This window comes from Aspergillus sclerotioniger (assembly GCF_003184525.1).
Source record: "Aspergillus sclerotioniger CBS 115572 chromosome Unknown BO94scaffold_37, whole genome shotgun sequence".
NCBI classification, from domain to species: Eukaryota; Fungi; Ascomycota; class Eurotiomycetes; order Eurotiales; family Aspergillaceae; genus Aspergillus; species Aspergillus sclerotioniger.
The window spans coordinates 212,295-231,315 of NW_020291027.1; the positions used below are offsets into that span (position 1 = coordinate 212,295).

Genomic DNA, 19,021 nt, shown 5'->3' on the forward strand with positions numbered 1-19,021 from the left:
GAGGAAGACAAATCACGCCGTGTGTAGAGCAACCACAGTGCAAGAACCTCACTAGCAGGTCCATCACCCCCTTCCACGTCGAAGCCACAGTTGCCTAGTGCTCCGAGTAGGAATCTTTGCGGCAAGGGTTATATTCATGCGCCACAGACCATGAACTCTTCTGGGAACGATAACTGGCACCCCGGTGGCCCGCCAGCGCACCCGGGGATGGATCAGATGAACCAACAACCTCGCCCCTTGGGCTCATTTAGGTATGCTTGCTAAACCCTTGCGCACTGTTCTTCATATGTGCGCCTTTGAGAGTAGCGATGACTGACCGTGGTATCTTCGCGATCTAGTCAAAACCCACCGCCTCAGCAAGGCCCGTCTACGCAGCCCACCGGACCGGTTCTCCCACCCCCAGCTGGTTAGAAATATTTCCCCCTCTTCCGCTCTCTTGCGAAAGACCTTGCGAATGGCTGAATACTTGGCTGATCTATGTGCTCCTATTAGGTCCCTACCATCCTGCGAACCAACCAGGAGGGCATTCCCTTCCCGGACTGGCGGAACTGAGCCAGAGCCACGCTGGTCCACATCAGCCTTCCGCCTATGGGCAACACCCCGCCGCTCCTGGTCATAATGCTGGTCACTCACTCCCGGGCATCGGGCAAGCCATGCAACATCCCTCCCCCCAGTCTATCAACCGTGAACGCGAGCGAGACTCTAGAGAACGGGAGCTGATTGAGAGACAGCGCCAGGAGGAGATGGTCCACAGGGAGCGCGAACAGCGCGAACGCGAGCAAATTGAACGACAGCAGCTAGAACGACAGCGTGAGCAACAACATCACCCAGTACAGAGTCACACGGGGTCAATCCCTATCCACCAGCCAGTAGCATCCAAAGTACCGAATTCCATCCACGGGCCCAACGGGCTCCTGTCTAACCTCGGGTCGAACCCCGCAAATGGCCCGCAAGGGTCTATGCCCACACCTGGAGGACCTGGTGGGATCTACGGCCCGCAGATGCAGCATGGTGAAAGTACGCCCAGATCATACATCCAACATCCGGCTGGGCCGCCAGGCCAGGCCATGATGGGGTTCAATGGTTCTGGCCCTCAGATTCCGGGGAATGTGGCCGCACTTGCTCAGGGTCAGCAACCAATTCTGAACGTGAGTCACTGCCGTGCTCGGGCATATGCCCTGCGGCTAGCAACCTTCGCTTACGGTTCTCGAACAGGATGCTCTCAGCTATTTAGACCAGGTCAAGGTCCGCTTTGTCGACCAACCTGATGTATACAATCGGTTTCTAGATATTATGAAAGACTTCAAGAGTCAGGCGTAAGCGGCCAGATACCCTGGTAGAAATGTGCCCTTCTGACTGGACAGCAGGATTGATACGCCTGGAGTAATTCAACGCGTCTCTACGCTATTCAACGGGCATCCCGCTCTCATCCAAGGGTTCAACACTTTCCTGCCTCCTGGATATCGGATCGAGTGCGGAACAGAGGACAATCCGGATGCCATTCGAGTGACCACTCCCTCAGGTACCAATACCTTGAGCATGCCCCGTGCTAGACACTCTCTGGATTCTTCCGGGGAGCTTGGTCCGTCCGGTGGGATGGGTCCTCATGGGCGTCCTGAATACTTTGACCAGGCTCGACCTGGGTGGCAACAGCCCCAGCCCCAGCCCCAGCCCCAGCAGCAGCAAGGGAACCTCCCTGGGTCATATTCTCCTGGCTCCCGCATGATGGGACCAAGTATGTTCGGCCAGCAAGCTGGTCAGAATCAGACTCAAGACCACCACTTTGACTACCCAACCCAGCAAGAGCAGCAAGCCGCTGCAGGAGCTGCCGCCATGGCCCATCAGCAAGATCAACGAGGCGTTTCTCAACTTCAGGGTGCCGCATCTGCTGCCTCTGCGGGTCTCACACGTCCTTCTCTCTTGCAGGTATCAGCAGCGTCCGGACAGGGTCCTAGTTTGACTCAGCCTATGAACAGTTTAGCGGGCGTGGGCACTGGCATGCTTCAAGGCTCGCAGGATTTGACCAAACGGGGACCGGTGGAGTTCAACCATGCGATTAGCTACGTCAACAAGATCAAGGTGAGCACAAGAACCCTGCCGTTCTCGAGAATCTTTCAGAGTGACAATCACGCTGACGTCGGAATCTCTGATAGAACCGATTTGCAAGTGCTCCTGAGATTTACAAACAGTTCCTTGAGATTCTGCAGACCTATCAACGCGAGTCAAAGCCAATTGGGGATGTATATGCTCAGGTCACTCAGCTATTCAATACGGCCCCCGATCTGCTGGAGGACTTCAAGCAGTTTCTGCCCGAATCGGCAGCGCATGCAAAGCAGCAAGCCGCAGCTCGCCAGGCAGAAGAAGCAGCTCCTATGAGCAATGTTCGCGGCGAGCCGAGCTATCCGAGTGCCAACGCTCTTCCTTCTCAGACGCCGAACCGCGACGTAAAGATGCCCCCATTAGGTCAGTTCAACGTCAAGGACTCTGCCAAGGACGGTAAGAAACGTCGCGGTGGGCCAGGAGCGCCGTCTTCCCTCGGCCCTTCGATGTCCGGCCCTTCTGCTACTGATGCGGCGCGTATGGGGGATGTGCAGGTTAGGTCCTCGGCTCTTCAGACTGGTAATGCCAACAAGGTGAGTTGCTATCCAATCTGATATTTGCATGCATTTCTTGAAGTGTCCCGTTCCCATGTATCACTTGAAATCAGCGGGGGAGCGTTGCTGACCATCTTGAAGAGGGCCAAAGTCCATCATACAAAGCCTTCTCAGGCGGAAGTCCCCACGGTCTCTCCCACACTGGTTCCCGCTTTACCGGAGCCGATTCAGCCGACCTTCTCCCTGACACCCACTCAGGAGGAATTCGCTTTCTTTGATCGGGTCAAGAAGTATATTGGAAACAAGCAGACCTTTAGCGAGTTCCTTAAGCTTTGTAATCTGTACTCTACAGATCTCATTGACAGGCACGTTCTGGTGAAAAGGGCGGCGAGCTACATTGGTTCCAATCCGGAGCTCATGGCGTGGTTCAAGCGCTTCATGCATGTTGACGAGCCCGAAGACAAGATCATCGACGTCAAGGCGAAGCAACAAGAGTCCGGGCTTGTCAATCTGTCTCATTGCCGGTCCCTTGGGCCTAGTTATCGTCTGCTGCCGAAGCGTGAGCGACAGAAGCCCTGCAGCGGCCGTGATCAGCTGTGCTACAGTGTTCTTAATGACGAATGGGCGTCCCATCCTACCTGGGCTTCGGAGGACTCTGGATTCGTCGCACATCGTAAGAACCAGTTTGAGGATGCCCTGCACCGCATTGAAGAGGATAGACATGACTATGACCACCATATTGAGGCATGCACGCGCACTATCCAGCTTATCGAGCCTATTGTACAGCAGTTCTTGGTCATGTCTGAGGGAGAGTGTGTTGCGTTCAAACTTCCGCCCGGCCTTGGTGGGCAGAGCGAGGCCATTTACCAGCGGGTCATCAAAAAGATTTACGACAGAACGCGCGGCGAAAAGATCATCAAAGAGATGTTTGAGCGACCGACCCATGTCTTGCCCATTGTTCTTTTCCGTCTGAAGCAAAAGTGTGAAGAATGGAAGGCTAGTCAGGTAAGGCAACAGAATTTCCCCAAATGAACCGTGGCTGACCTTCCGAACAGCGTGAGTGGGATAAGATCTGGCGCGAGCAGATGCAGAAAGCATACTGGCGTAGTCTGGACCACCAGGCGATCGCCAGCAAAGCAATCGACAAGAAGCTATTCGTGGCGAAGCATATCCAGACAGAGATTCAGAATAAGTTCGAAGAGAGCAGGAACCTGCGCAAGAGTGGCTACCAAACCGCCAAGCATCAGTTCGAGTTCACCTTTGACGACCCGGCTGTTATCATTGACGCCACCCACTTGCTGCTCACCTTCATTGACCGTAACTCTGCTGGATTTGGCGCCGACCCACAGAAGGTCATGACATTTATCAAGGACTTCATCCCCGTCTTCTTTGGCATGGACCGTGATACTTTCCACGTGTACATGAACGAACTCTCTCGTGGAACATCACCGATGGATGAAGGCGATGATGAGAGTTTGGTCGCCGAGGAGTCATCGACCCCGCGCAGTCGAAAGGGCATCAATGGTAAGAAGATCGACCTCCTTCGCGACGTTCTAGAGCGTCGCAGCGAGAAAGTACGTCGTGGCGACAAGGAAGGCAGTACACCCGCCAGCCGTGATGGCACTCCGGATGCTGTCCTAATCCCGTCAACTCCGATTCCTGACCCGACCGAGCCTTTCGATGTGGCGGAACTGAAATGGATGGAGCATCCTGGGCAGGGCAACTTCAACCAACATCGGGAGTACAACCTGAACGAGACGTACGAGAAGAAAGCCCATCACCTGTACGCCAACCTGAACATCTACTGCTTCTTCCGTACCTTCGAGATCCTCTACTCGCGTCTGTTGCGCATCAAACTTCATGAGAAGGATGCGCATGACGATGTGCGCCGTGCGATGGTGACCAAACCGGCGCAGGAGCTTAACCTGATTGACAAGTTCCCTACGGACTTTTTCTACGACTGCGACTCCAAAGCGAACCTCTACCAGCAGATCGTGCGCATGTGCGAAGAGGTCATCAAAGGAGATATGGAACCCTCCCACCTGGAAGAGACCCTCCGTCGCTATTACTTGCGAAGCGGCTACCAATTGTACAATCTGGAGAAGATGTTTGCGGGCATCTCCAAGTTTGCCGGGGCGATCTTCAACGGGGACTCGAAGGACCGCAGCTCGGACATCATCAACCAGTTCTTTAAGGAGCGGGACAAGGAGGAGACCACGCACAACCAAGAGATCCAGTACCGTAAGCAGGTGGAACGGCTGGTTAAAGACGGTGATATTTATCGCATTACCTATGTAAGTGCTCTTACTCTCGACGTGGATGAGATGCGATCTAACCAGTTTGGCCTGCAGAGTCCTGGCACAAAGAAGACGGCAGTGCAGCTCTTGACACCCGAGGATGCCACGTTGGAGAATGAGGAGCTGAGCCAAGAGGCGCGCTGGTCGTACTATGTCTCTGCGTACACGATGCGGGATCCGACTGAGGGGGTGCCGTTCTCCCAGATGCGCATGCCTTTCCTAAAGCGCAACCTTCCGGCCAAGCTTGAGCAGGAGGAAGAATACAACCGCTATTACCGGCCGCTGGTACACCAGGATGGGTTGATTATTCGCATCTGCGCCAACAGCTATCACATCCTGTACGAACCGAGCAGCTACGACTGGTGGTGGCGGCCGACTGCGCCGGCGGAGGACGCGGCGGAGGACGCTGCCAAGGAAGAAGCGGCGGTCAAGGAGCGACGCCGGGACCGATTTACGGAGAAGTTTGTCAACAACCCACACTGGGCACACGGTCTCAGCAAGGATCAAGTGGATGAGTCGAACCAACGATTCCGCTCCTGGATCAAGGGCCCCGAAGGCGACAGCGGTACCGCAGCGGCCGAAAACTCCGGAACGGACTCGAAGGGCGACAAGGAAGACAGCGAGATGGCCGACGTGGAAGCGCCCGCGGCCGAGTCGAAAGAGCAGTGAGGGCATATCTGCTGCAGCGAGTGTCTGCTTGAGTGTTGCACGCGGGTGACATGGGCGTGATCATTCGCAGCCTTCCTTCGGTGTCATCCGCACCTGTACCATGTTCATTCTCGCTCTGTCTGTCTCCGCCTCCGTTACTGGCAGTGGGGTACTTGACACTACATGAACCGCGAAGACGGTCTCTACGGTTGCACGAATGGCTTTCTGCTTGTTGGGAAACGAAACTCGCTGGCGGTTCGTGGGGATGCGACCGGGAGGGCATCCGCCGGGCCGTCGGGGGATCTCTGGCGTGGGTTGGGGGGGATACCGGGACGGGGTCAATTGGGATGTTTTCATTTTTATCTTCACTGTGTATGTGTAACTAGGACCATGGAGTTGTTGATCAACCGACTTTCTTTTGTGTGATTGAAATCGGCGTGGGGTTGGGCGTTAGTAAAGCTCGTCTGCTAGCGGGCTGAGGGAATGCGGGACTCGACTGGAGAGCTGCCAGAGAGCGCGCTGGGCTGAAAGCTCCGTGTGGCCGAGCAGCGATAACCGATACAGCCCGAGACTAGTCCGTCGGCGCATTCCTGGCTCAATCTCGGCCTGGGCACTTGCGCCATTCTCCAGGCTACCTACCCATCGCGCGAAGAGGCATTCCTCACGACGGACTGCGCAGAGTGTATGTACTGTGTATATGATAGATTTCCGACGGTTCGTCCGGATAGAGACGGACTCTTCAGTGGCAACGAGAAGGACAATTGAGCTCAAGGTGACGTGGGGAGGCAAGCGAAGGCAACGCGACTTACTATGTAACTAAAAAAGGGTCCGGCCCGAGAGTTCGCCGGCGTGACGTCAGCATGAATGGGGGTTCTGCAAGGCGATACCAGGACACTCACCTTCCATCACTTGTCCAACACCATGATTTAGAAAGGGGTCAAAGGAGGACCCAGTGTAGTAGAAGGGTTGGCGACTCGGATGCTCTGCCATTGAGACCCTCTTCCCCAGGTCGAGGTGGCCAGGCCGCTGGATAAATACGTCTCTGACAGCATCCCCCCCGGCCGGCCGCCATCCGACAAGCTGCACCTAGTCTAGACTGCTCCGTCCTGAGCGCGGAGCAACATACACCCTCCTGCATGGGAGCTGCACCAGCTGCTTGATCGACAGCCAGTCAGCGAGCGGGGATAGATGATAGATTAGTGTGTGTACAGCTGGTGCATGGTCTCCTAAGTCCTACTAGACTCCTTATCCCCGAAAGGTGGTGTTTCTCCGCCTCGCCTCAACCGGGGCAGTGGAACGTGGCGGGGGTTCCGTACCGTATTTCTATCTGGCTCTCCCCCCAATTTCTTAACTTCTCCCTTTCTTTCCTCTCTCCATTCCCTCCCTCTCCCCTCTACACCCCTTTCTTTCTCTCTCTCTCTCTCTCTCCCCGGTGATCATTCTTCCCTCCTTCCCCTCACAATGGCCGCCTCCGCTCTCTTGAAGAGCCGTATCCGCCGGCCGTCCTACCTGAACAAGCTGGCCAAGGCCGAAGACCTCATTGACCTGTTCCCCCATGGATCGTACATCGGCTGGTCCGGATTCACGGGTGTTGGCTATCCCAAGTAGGTTTGTCCCGTTCGCGCGTGGTAGCCACAGAGTCTAACCTTGTGTCTTTCCGGTTTGCAGGAAAGTCCCAACGGCGCTGGCCGACCACGTTGAGAAAAACAAGCTTGAGGGAAAGCTAAAATATAGCCTCTTCGTGGGTGCCTCCTCCGGGGCGGAAACAGAGAACCGCTGGGCTCGGTTGAACATGATCGAGCGCCGGAGTCCTCATCAGGTGGGCAAGGAAATCGCCAAGGGAATCAACAATGGGCAGATCAACTTTTTCGACAAGCATCTGAGCATGTTCCCGTCGGATCTCGTCTATGTAAGCCGCTGCGGTCGGTTCTTGTTGAGTGTCTGCTGATCGTGCATGCAGGGATGGTACACCATGAACAAGCCCAACAAGCGCTTGGATGTCGCGGTCATCGAGGCTTCCGCCATCACCGAGGATGGTGGCATCATCCCCGGTGCCTCCGTCGGTGCTTCTCCCGAGTTTGTCCAGATGGCCGATAAGATTATCATTGAAGTCAACACCGCCAGCCCGTCGTTCGAGGGACTGCACGATATCGTCATGTCGGATGTTCCGCCGCTGCGGAAGCCGTACCTGATCATGCAACCGGAGGACCGCATCGGTACTCCTCACATCCCGGTCGACCCCGAGAAGGTCGTGGCCATCGTCGAGTCGGACTACCCGGATCAGACTCAGCCGAATGCCCCGGAGGATGAGGGTTCTCAGGCCATTGCCACTAACCTGATTGAGTTCTTGAAGCACGAGGTCAACCACGGGCGTCTGCCCAAGAACCTGTTGCCGATCCAGTCCGGTATTGGCAACATTGCCAACGCGGTTGTTGGCGGTCTGAGCAAGGGCGGTGCCGACTTTACCAACCTGAAGGTGTGGACGGAGGTGCTGCAGGACTCCTTCTTGGATTTGTTCGACAGTGGCAACCTTGACTTTGCCACTGCGACGTCCATCCGCTTCTCTCCCGACGGCTTCAAGCGCTTCTACGATAACTGGGAGCGCTATGCCGGTAAGCTGCTCCTGCGCCCGCAGCAGGTGTCCAACTCGCCCGAGATCATCCGTCGCTTGGGCTGCATCGGTATGAACACCCCTGTTGAGGTGGACATTTACGCCCACGCCAACAGCACCTGTGTCATGGGCTCGCGCATGCTCAACGGCCTGGGTGGCTCGGCGGACTTCCTGCGCAGCTCCAAGTACAGTATCATGCACACCCCTAGTACCCGGCCCAGCAAGACGGACCCGACCGGTGTCAGTTGCATTGTTCCTTTCTGTACCCACATTGACCAGACTGAGCACGATCTCGACGTGGTTGTGACCGAACAGGTAAGCAGTCCCATACCGGTGATAAATAACTTTTGCTAACAAACCTAGGGTCTGGCCGACGTTCGTGGTCTCGCTCCCCGCGAGCGTGCTCGCGTGATCATCGACAAGTGCTCTCACCCCGACTACAAGCCCATCCTGACGGACTACTTGGACCGGGCTGAGTATGAGTGCATGAAGAAGGGTATGGGCCACGAGCCCCACCTGCTCTTCCAGGCGTTCAAGATGCACCAGAACCTGCAGGAGAACGGCACGATGAAGATTAGCGGCTGGGATTAGATTATGATACCTACGTACAGGCGTACTTTCTTTTGTTTACGGGACTGCCTATATGGCATTGGAGTAAAGTGTACATATGCAAAAGGTGTTGTCAATAATCAACTGCATAATGATCCTGATCCTATACTTGTTGCAGTGAAATATCCGTGTCTGGCCCACAAGCAGGCATAGGCATCAGCCATCAGTAATTCTACCCGAGATTCGAACCGGTCTAAATTAGTCGATTCACGGTGGATTCCATTGAATACGTAGCAGTGCAGTATACTATAGCTGCAGAAGATTACCTCAAATGACCCTCCAGTTACTAACTTCATCTATTGACAGACAGAAAGAGTATTCGCCATAGCGTAGTGACAACCACCTCCTCTCCATGCCCTACCCATTGAATACCACCAGAAAAAGTCCTGGTGATAAGAACCAAGTGAAATACCCAAATGACACCGTATATACACAAGCCAAAGGACACCTCTTGACATGCCCTACTCTCTCCACACCACCATCTACCTTACAAAGTCTATCATATATACCATTTCACCCCCCACTTCCTGAGGTCAAACCCTTCGATACAACGCACATCTACAGACCTCAAACGGCTATCCCAGCCACGAATTACATGATCATTCGCTGGTCTAACATCGGACCCAATATCATCTCTACCCAAACGACACCTACAAGCGCTGGACTAGATGAGAACAGTGCCATCCTCTCCAAGTATGATAGTTGTGAGAAAGGTTGATACCATCCAGTCAGGGCCTGACCAAGACAGGAGGGAAAGTGTACATACAACCTAAGTCTTCTGAGGAAATGGGCTGTGAGTATCGACTTCTTCCTCGACACAGAGACAATATTCTAACCCGAAGCAGGAAATATCCAATTGAATCGAATACGGATCCCACCATTCAAGAATTGAGTGGCTGGCACGGTGCCTGTACCCATACTTCCTAACAACTAGGATACTGTGGAAGTTACGCATTTCCCGATATGTTTTCCTCTCGGTAATTGAAGGAGAAAGGTTCATCTATTCCCAGGATATGACTTCCAAAGGAGGGGGGATATTTTGCTTGATGGCTTCATCTGTTCTGGTATTCGGTTCCATATAGCGGTGTTAAAAAACCCTCCATTGACAGGGTGGATGGATATTCCGACCAAGAACATTTGGGTCTATTTGGTCGATAACAACCTCCTTCGGATGATTCCAATACGGTGGATGATAGTTATATAGACCATACTTCAGCCTGACGGAATTATGGCAAAGATGTCCAAAAAAGATAAGGAGATTGAAAGGCAAGTTCTATCTCCGACGAAGGAAATTTATTTCTATATACGCGACTACCTTTGATACCCATTGATCTTATTTACGCAGCAGGATAAAGATACAGCACGTTATCTACTGGAGATGGTAGCCCCTTAGGGCTGACTTACCTGCTTCATTTCATCAAACAACCCGACTTGATATACATTTCCAGCGATGTTACTGGCTCTAGGTGGATGCAAGAAATCTTCTCTACAACGTCCGCGTCAACCGGAAAAGAACTCGAGCATTGGTTGCAAAAAGCAGTGCACGACACAACGTCCCGTCCATTTCTAGGACCTAAGCCCATGGACCAATTACACTACACGCCCTCAGCCTAGCGACCGTTTACAATTTGTTACCGTTCTGTAACACTATGAACAGTCCGACTCCATCAACACAAGTTCAGGTCAGAGTGCTCCTAGCATGTCCCTGAGCGGAGAAACATCCACGCCGATCTATCAACGTAGGCTGAATGGACAGAAAGGACGATTCCACCGACGTTTTTGGAATTGATATGGAATGGACGCTGTATTACACGGACTGTGCTGGTTGTTTCTTCGGTCTTAGGCTCCTATGGAAGATATGATGGAGTTACCAACTTCGTTTCCTCAGAATACGTGCCAGCAAAGATGAGAGAGCTGGTTTCCGAGTTTAAAGGAGATGTCCACAAGATTGAAGCAAGTCATGTTCTAGATCATTTTACTCTCGCATGCGACTCCATACTTTGCCCTGGCTTGACGAATACGGCCTTATTGTTGTCATTGTCGATCTACGCCTTGGTCACCAAGCTATGCGATCTGCTCAAATTCGAAAGCGTATTAGTTTGTTATCTACGGGTACCATCCTATCGTCATGCGACTGGAATTGAGCGGTTCCTCTTATGAATACTACCTGGGACGTACTTTTATACAATGTCAGTCCAAAGGACGATGTGTTGGCTTGTCATGAAAGATGCCGGAATAGTTGTCTGTCCGGGTGAGCATGATACCAGTTGCTAGGAATATACGGAGGCTACTCGCTACATCTACACCGGCCAGGCTACAACTACTATATCGGTCGCCATAATTGTACTGGTTCGTGGCCAAGGCGAAGAAGGTGGATTCCTGGTCATTCCAACTCGACTGGGGTTTGCTGTGTATTGGCATCTGTCTACTCTAAGGCCAGATACGTCTTCCGAATCCTGCAGGAGGAGGGGATGTTTGACGCGCTGATCAATAAAACTTCCCTGCTTCATGTCTCACGTCTTCGTCACCAATCCGTTGACAGCCTTTCTTTTTGGGCTACTCGTGGAGGCAGTACTCGGTGTGCCCCATCTCGTTATTCGGAGCACGAAACCAGAGGAAATCATAGCCCTGCACGCAAGAGGTTTAGTAGCCTGCACAGCAAGGTGAGTAAAATATCACGTGTATAACATAAATTCGAAAAAGTGCAGTTCATGGCTGTCTCTCCACAGTTAAGCCTGCATGTCGAAATAGCATTAGAGCATAAGTGCTTAACACGGTCGGAAAAGATCATAACAAGTACTGATTTCGGCTCTGGCCACTTCCTACAATGCTGCAGAAGTTGCTCGATAAAGAATTCGAAGAATTTAGTATCAGTAGATCCCGTAAATTTGCGGGATAATAAGGCACCGTCTTGCATATATGCGGGTAGTTATCTGGTAATGTTCGCCCCGATGGAACTTAGATACCTAAAATGGTGTCACCCCCGAAGGAGACTTACTGCTCTGTTGATATCCTACATGTTTATTATACTCCGATTCGTTAATAACAACTAAATGGTAGGAACGAAACTTAGACAGTTTATGCTGGTAGAAATCCTGTAGTTCAGGATTCTGTTCTTTTTTTTTTTTTTTTTTTTTTTTTTTTTTGCTGGGCTTTTTTCCTTGTCTGGCACGTTTGATACCGGATGACGAAGGCAGCACACTAAATTCGTCCCGTAGGTAGACAGCCATCTCTTCAATATATAGAGTGGGTTTTTCAGTGAGGCCATCAAGGAGAGCATCAAGCATCACAGGAGTTATAGTCACCGGCCAGCTGACGCAGACTGAGGGGGGGATCTTGTATTGCTGAATAATCTCATCTTCCTGCGCGTGTTAGTGACAGAGCATTCACTACAGTTCAATGCCTGGGCAATTTGTGATATCCTCAGTACTTTGCATATCATGTGAATAATCATGCTATACTGCCAGGAATCAAGGTCCCTAGCCATTTTGTGAGGGGTGGTTGAACGTTGATGGCTCTTGACCTCAGTGATGTCTGTGACGGGCTAATAAGCATGTAATGTGGCCTACACAAGCAGGTGGCTGGATTGAATTTATTCCATTTCCCGCACTCCCAAGCTGTTATCTGAACAGTAATTACCCGCACGTTCGCCCCTTCATTCAGAGATAACAGACAGAAACATTCTATCTGTTTCTCGACAACCAGAACGTTGTCTGGTTTCCAATCATTTAAAATTACGTTGGAACATCAGGCAGCTCTTACCACGCTTTAGCCATTCATACCAGGCTCATACATCTCATTTACATTATATTCCGATAAGAACAATGACTTCCTCACAAGGGCTTCCTCCACGGCAGTTTCCTACTTCGGGCTACGTAAGCTTAAATCCTCTGGAGAAGATAGAAGAAGAGAGTCTGCCCCTATATAAACCGGAGAACTATTATCCAGTTTTTATTGGAGAAATCTTCGGTTCGAGATATCAAGTGGTTTCAAAGCTTGGATATGGTACATCCTCTACTGTTTGGCTCTGCCGGGATCTTCGGTAAGTATTTGGATTAATTCATAGTCACTGTTCTTATATCATCTTCTAGAGAGGGATCTTACTATACTCTTAAGATATGTGCAAAGGGTCAAAGCTCTGATCGAGAAATTACGATATCTGAGAATCTGAAGCAATCCTGCAATGAAAATAGAAAAAAGATGCTCCGTTTGGTTCTTGACTCATTTGAGGTTGTTGGACCACATGGAATATTTATGTGTCTGATTTATCAGCCCCTTGGAATGAGTTTCGCTGATTTCCAAGACTTATTACCTGATATGAAGTTTTCAAAGGATCTTCTTCAAAGAAGTACCCAGCTTGTTTTGGTAGCGTTGTCTTCAATACATGAAAGCAATGTTATTCATACCGGTAAGGCTATAACAGCAGAGTAAAAAGAGAATCTAAGCTAACATTCACAGATATCTCGCCGAATAATATACTACAAGGGGTAGACAATAGCTCCATCTTATCTAAAATGGAGGAAGATGAAGTTGAACGACCAATTGCTAATAAGATCTTGAGTGACCGTCATATCTACTATTCCCGTCCAATGCCTTCTTGCAAAGGTCTTCCTGTGGTTTCTGATCTAGGAGAAGCTAGAATTGGAGAGGGGACGCATAGTGGTGATATCATGCCTGATATCTATCGCGCACCTGAAGTCATCTTGGAAATGGACTGGGATTACAAAGTTGATATCTGGTCAATCGGTAATATGGTATGTAAATGCTATACCAAGTGATTATAGCAAATATGCTGGCTAACATATATCGAAAGGTCTGGGATCTTGCGGAAGGGAATCATCTTTTTTTTGCCAAAAATAACGGTACTCTCAGCGATGAGCAGCATTTGGCTGAGATGGTCTCTCTTATGGGCCCTCCTCCCCAAGAGTTCTTAAAGAGAAGTAAGAAGTGCGAAAGATTCTGGGATAAAGAAGGTATGGTTTTAACATTTTCTTTTCAAGAAAGGAAAAAGAAATGTCACTATTGACCCAGTCACTAACATTAGTATCCAGGTAATTGGAAAGGTTCTATATGCATACCAGAGCAGTCTTTTGAGATTAGAGAGCTTCAATTTTCTGGTGAGGACAAAGATCTCTTTCTAAACTTCTTGCGCAGAATATTTCGATGGCTGCCGGAGGAAAGACCAACAGCAGAAGAGCTCGCGTATGATGAGTTTCTCATGCAGCCAATTATGGCAGCAAGAGGTTGATTATTCGCATTTGATGGAAGCAATGATGTAATTTTTTTTTCCAGATTGTACTAGGATGGCCTTGCATCTCTTGTAGAGCAGCACGTAGTCACTTTCAGCAATGTCATGTTGGGGTAATCACATTTTGCTCCCAGAGCCATTGCATGCTAATTACCTCTAATGAGGTAATCTGCATGTCAGTTCACATCAGGCAGAATGTTCCTTGCGACAGGTGCATTATTCACACTGCACTGATTATTATTACAGGGTAAATCCAGACTTTCATTTTAGTATGTTTAGCTCGGAGAAATCTGCCCATTATCTGAACCCGCCATGCTTATCACAGTTGGTCGATTGATCTGTCGAGAAAGGCTCCCCCGTCTTTCCGTTTGGTCTTCATCGCGGTAGGGACCTCCCGCAGCCAGGCACGCAGGCTCTTCATTTGCGCGGTGAGCAATTCTGCCGCTGCCTCCAGGGCTTGCAGGTCCCCTCGTGCTTCGCCAAGATTTCGCCGCAGGTGTTGTAGAATGCCCGATACACAACCTGGGCGGACAGAATGAGCGTGGCGACAAGGCGGCTGTAGGTCAGCCAGGTGACGTTGTCGTACGAGGCGATGGTAGACCCCGACAGCCGGGCCAGCTCATGGTCATGAGCGGGGAGCTGACATGTCGCAATCAGGTCCGGCGCCGACCATGAGCGTCCAAGCTTCATGCAAGTCTTGCTCTCGACGGTATACTATGTCCACCAGATCCGTTTCCGCAGTTATCACTGGGCGCGCGGTAAATCTTCGGGTGGCTCAAGGTGCAGTCCAAGAGTATGGGCGGTACGCACTGCCAGCGCTAACGTTGTATGCGCCATGTTTTGGAAAGAGGCGTTACACAGGTAAACAACACAGAAGATGTGGCATTGCAGGGTGGTGATGGATGGGCTTTCCAGCTCCGACGTCAGCAAGGCCTGCGAGCGGCGATAGTACCATCGCCCCGCGATGCTCGCATCGTTGACGCCCACGCTATCAGTGCGAGAAGCAGCAGACTCCTCTTGTGGGGCGCACAGGCGAGCCCGTACTGCATGGAGAGAGCCAGCATGATATCGACCAGGGCGGAGCATCATCGTGTGGTGGCCGACTCGGCCCACAGGGACCTGTAGTGTTCGCGGAACTCGGCCTCGTCAATAATCCGATAAGTCGGGTGGTACGACTGCCAGAAGAGCCCTAGGAGGTAATCCTCCTGCATGCTGGTCAAGTAGTTCCCCGACTCCGGATTGTCCGCGAACCGCTCCTCATTCTCTTCGTGTTCCTCGTCGGGACTTCTTTGGGGGGAAGTGGGACTGGTAAAGGTGCGACTGGCGGAATTGGACTGCAAATGGCGGTCGTCCTGGGGTTGTTGGAGACAGCACCAAGGTAGGCACTCATGCGACCGATGAAGTAGAAGGCGGACGAAGGGCCGTACCACTGGGTCTGGGACGAGTGGGCGGTGCGGGTCAAAATGCCATCCTAGCTTTTAGGGGCCGAGCTGCCGGGGCCGTGGGGCGCGGGGGAGTGTCGGGCCATCTGCTCCTCGAGTTCGTGCACGCGTTGTCGAAGCCGTTCGATCTCCCTGTTTACGTGACATGCCTGGCATTAGCCTCACCTCCTTATCTTAAGCCCACTATGATATGAACAAACAACCTCGTGGCATGCGGCAGAGTCCGTGGCTCGCCCGAGCTCTTCTTGGTGCAGGACCCTCCGCGTTTGCGACAGTTGCGGCATGGTAGGCTGCTGTCACATTTGATGCGATGGGCGCGACACCAGTCGCAAGCTCTTGTGACCTGGCTTCGCTTGGGATGGGGAGGCCCCGGTGTGGTAGATGGGGAAGTGGAGGAGGCAGAGGAGATGGAAGAAAGTGGAATTGACGGTCGGCTGGGGCCGGAGGACTCGGGACGATCGGGAATGGCAACAAAGGTGGAGAACATGAAGGTAAATACTTTGAAGAGTTATTGGAGAGACGAGTTTGCCAATTGCAAGATAAAGCAAATCGGGGGAGCCTCGATTACTTAAGGTCAGTGCGTGGCTCTTAGTTCTCATTCTCAAGACGATTGGCAGCCATCAGCAATTGAAGCAAATGTCCCACTGAGTGAACAACGATTTCCATCATATTTATTTCTATCTCTATGTTGGTTACTGATCATTCTAACAGGATAGATCACAGACCACTTCAAGGGACAGGTAATGCACTACACAGCGACTGTAATAGATAAGATAACAGATAGCAACCACCCAAAATACTGTTGTGGTCCAGCTAGATAAGCAACTTGATGTAAACTGAAAATACAAAGCCCTAAAGGCCTTCCGCAGGCCCATCTTTCAAAGATGATACCATAGGATAAAGACAGATGATGTTGTTCTCAGTTCTAGATACAGGCGAGGCAGCAAGGAGATAAGCACCGGATCAATAGTAGTGCCGGAGCCCCACTGCAATGCTCAAGGTGTTCACGACATCTTCGATCTCTCATCATCTAAAAACAAGGATTGGTACTGTTGGCAGGACCCTAATGGAAAGAAACAATCCTTGAATCTTGGCAACTAGTGAGAATCATCAATCGTATCCTCGAAATACAAAGATAACATCGATAAGACTAGGTTGGCCTTTCTAATCTTGTCTTTTTAGAAGGAGAGCTACTCAGTGATTGCCTGGCTCACGATTCATCCAGTCTTCCGGAAAAGGCTTGGTCCAAATATTTTTCCTTCATAAGAGTTAATATTTGCCAGCCAGCTGATTTAACGAAGCGAACATGTGGAAAGCGAACCATCACTTGAGAAATTCACGTGGATTGGCATGAACAATACGTGAGTTGTGGTTCTCAAAGAACGGGGTCTTAGCACCATATCCAGTAACACGGTAAACTTCCGCTAATTGTGCAGCAACAGGCCCATCCTCTTTGGGCCATCGCAAAAGGACCCAGTTTCCCCTATGTCTTCGAAGCACATAGACAGGAAGGATCGTCTTGTCTTTGTGCGCTGTATCGTAGTTGTAATTATCACGGTTGACATCGATGTTTATAAAAATCCGATTGTGCCAAACTTCGATAGCAAGGAAAAGGATCCGGCTGTCCTGTTCCCAGCCAGGGAAAATCTCACTGACAATTCTGTATGCGGTGGCACGACAGTCTTCGGAGTACAGGCTTTCTGTCTTTGCTCGGATAATAATCCGTTTGGCATTGTCTTTGAGTATTTCCTCGCGAACGTCAGGAAGATTAGACAAGACTTTGATGTGATCAGGATGACGATAATAAGATAAGTGACCATGCAACAAGAAGTTCAGGAAGATCAATCTGTTTTATAACCAGGGCAGGTATCCATGGCGCTAATCCGGAAATGGTAAATTATGGCGGAAACTGAACCCCTTGTTGGGTCAGGTTGGACGATATGATCAACTAAGGCAACCAGTGTGGTGAACGAAGACGTACAAGTATGATACTATTTGAGATTCATACTAACGAGATCCTAAGTGCCTATATTGTCTCATGCTTCATATGACCGTCGGCGAGCACCGCGCAGATAATTAGACGGTAGCCCAGCCCAGCCCAGCTCATCTCCGGGGAAAATATCAGGAGAAATACTTAACTCCCGTGGCATGTAGCTGAGTAGCTGCAGACTATCATACTCCCATCATATACATTTACGCTTACGCACAACTCTGCTGCTTCTTTTACCCCTGCTACAACCAATCGTCTCCCACTCAACTTCGACTGTGGATATTCATATATCGCGATTTAATTCTCTTCCTTACATCCAACGAGATGCCCGAACAGATTGTTTCTTCATCTCCCGAGGTGGAATTCAAGTCATTCCAAGATTGGAATGGTGATTGTCCTTCACTGACCCTGATTCTCCACAACAACTCTTCTTCATGGTGGATCAAAGTTGAGATAGCTTGGTCTCTACCAGAGTCGGTATCAAAACTACGCTATCTCAAGCGTCGCTCTATGCTTCAAGATTTCGTCAATGCTATTAAACTTAGCCAACTAGATCTGATGGACGATACTATGACTCGCATCACTCTAACCTTGGCTGAGCGAAGCCATGATCCGATCCCAATTCGTCACGTTCGAAACGACTACCAGACAGGAACAAATTACTATTTGTCTGTCGCTCATCGAATATCATTCAACACTGGGGAAGACCCGGGGAGAATTATATACCCAATTCTTTACCAATCTCAAGCCCTACCTACCTTTGAGGCTAGTCAACTAGAGCATGACGAGGTCATCGCTCCAACCGTCTCCATTGTGCGTTTCAAGGAAGAACAGTTCGCATACAAGAAGGTCGACCGTCCTATCTATGAACCAGGAGACACAGAACATGTCCTAAACGAGATTACCGCCCTCGCACAATTTCGCGGACAGCCGAACATCGCACAGCTAATCGGGCTCGTTATATCCGATACTCCATACAAGACTCGTCCATCAACAATATCGGCGCCGGTTATTACGGGATTTCTCCTTGAATACTATCCCGAAGGGACTCTTGAGCGAGTTCTCTCGGAGGATAAAAATCAAGATGATTCATTGCTGAGACGATGGACACTACAGATTGGGAGAGCTTTGGGGATGTTGCACGTACAGAGACGGACTCATCTTGACATCAAACCATCGAATCTCGTTTTTGACGCGAACAGGAATGCCATCCTTATCGATATCAGTGGGACTGGTGGGTACGAATGGGAATGGCTCTCGCCGGAGATGCAAAAGATCATTCAACAAAAAGCTGCGACAGCTCCTGCTAGTACACCGTTCGACAAACGTGTCGCTACAGACTGTTGGGCTTATGGAAAATTACTTTGCACTATGGCCAGGAAAACTGGATCCAGTACTTTCGGTAAGCTCTTACAGTCGGTCGGCGATGACCTGACAAGGACGGACCCAAATGCTCGTATATCACTAAGCGACGCTCTCGAAACCATATCAGGTCAGACGTAAGAAGGCTGTTGTTCTCTGTTTTCTAACGAATAAAGATCCTGATACTGCGATATACGGCAAACAAACAAGCCTGCTGAAG

The 19,021-nt window shown here is 50.7% G+C and overlaps 6 protein-coding genes across 6 annotated transcripts; 4 read left to right on the forward strand and 2 right to left on the reverse strand.

Annotated features, from left to right (window-relative positions):
- Positions 1 to 31: 31 nt before the first annotated feature.
- On the forward strand, positions 32 to 5,590 carry BO94DRAFT_264666 (transcriptional regulator SIN3). The gene is made up of 9 exons (XM_025606514.1): positions 32 to 251; positions 339 to 406; positions 493 to 1,148; positions 1,216 to 1,316; positions 1,368 to 2,079; positions 2,154 to 2,633; positions 2,736 to 3,599; positions 3,650 to 4,888; positions 4,946 to 5,590. The coding sequence occupies exons 1-9, from the start codon at positions 151 to 153 to the stop codon at positions 5,558 to 5,560; spliced, it is 4,836 nt and encodes a 1,611-aa protein (XP_025462863.1). The 5' UTR covers positions 32 to 150; the 3' UTR covers positions 5,561 to 5,590.
- A 1,410-nt stretch (positions 5,591 to 7,000) lies between these two features.
- On the forward strand, positions 7,001 to 8,741 carry coaT (acetyl-CoA hydrolase ACH1; the record flags this gene model as incomplete). Its single annotated transcript, XM_025608611.1, has 4 exons — positions 7,001 to 7,143; positions 7,208 to 7,448; positions 7,500 to 8,465; positions 8,514 to 8,741. The coding sequence occupies 4 exons, from the start codon at positions 7,001 to 7,003 to the stop codon at positions 8,739 to 8,741; spliced, it is 1,578 nt and encodes a 525-aa protein (XP_025462864.1).
- A 3,782-nt stretch (positions 8,742 to 12,523) lies between these two features.
- BO94DRAFT_476881 (protein kinase) lies at positions 12,524 to 14,007 on the forward strand (the record flags this gene model as incomplete). Its single annotated transcript, XM_025608618.1, has 5 exons — positions 12,524 to 12,801; positions 12,851 to 13,167; positions 13,218 to 13,513; positions 13,573 to 13,732; positions 13,811 to 14,007. Coding segments are annotated over 5 exons (1,248 nt in total), but the record flags the coding sequence as incomplete, so codon positions are not given.
- Positions 14,008 to 14,299: 292 nt separating this feature from the next.
- On the reverse strand, positions 14,300 to 15,733 carry BO94DRAFT_628178 (fungal specific transcription factor domain-containing protein; the record flags this gene model as incomplete). Its single annotated transcript, XM_025617461.1, has 4 exons — positions 14,300 to 14,721; positions 14,818 to 14,995; positions 15,121 to 15,359; positions 15,650 to 15,733. 4 exons carry the CDS (start codon positions 15,731 to 15,733, stop codon positions 14,425 to 14,427), a joined length of 798 nt encoding a protein of 265 aa, XP_025462866.1. The 3' UTR covers positions 14,300 to 14,424.
- Positions 15,734 to 16,491: 758 nt separating this feature from the next.
- BO94DRAFT_578853 (uncharacterized protein) lies at positions 16,492 to 17,631 on the reverse strand. The gene is made up of 2 exons (XM_025615232.1): positions 17,502 to 17,631; positions 16,492 to 17,295 (listed from the first exon to the last, which is right to left on the reverse strand). The coding sequence occupies exons 1-2, from the start codon at positions 17,597 to 17,599 to the stop codon at positions 16,773 to 16,775; spliced, it is 621 nt and encodes a 206-aa protein (XP_025462867.1). The 5' UTR covers positions 17,600 to 17,631; the 3' UTR covers positions 16,492 to 16,772.
- A 132-nt stretch (positions 17,632 to 17,763) lies between these two features.
- On the forward strand, positions 17,764 to 18,927 carry BO94DRAFT_502058 (kinase-like protein; the record flags this gene model as incomplete). The annotated part of the gene is made up of 1 exon (XM_025609447.1): positions 17,764 to 18,927. A coding segment is annotated over one exon (1,164 nt), but the record flags the coding sequence as incomplete, so codon positions are not given.
- Between the last annotated feature and the right edge of the window lie 94 nt (positions 18,928 to 19,021).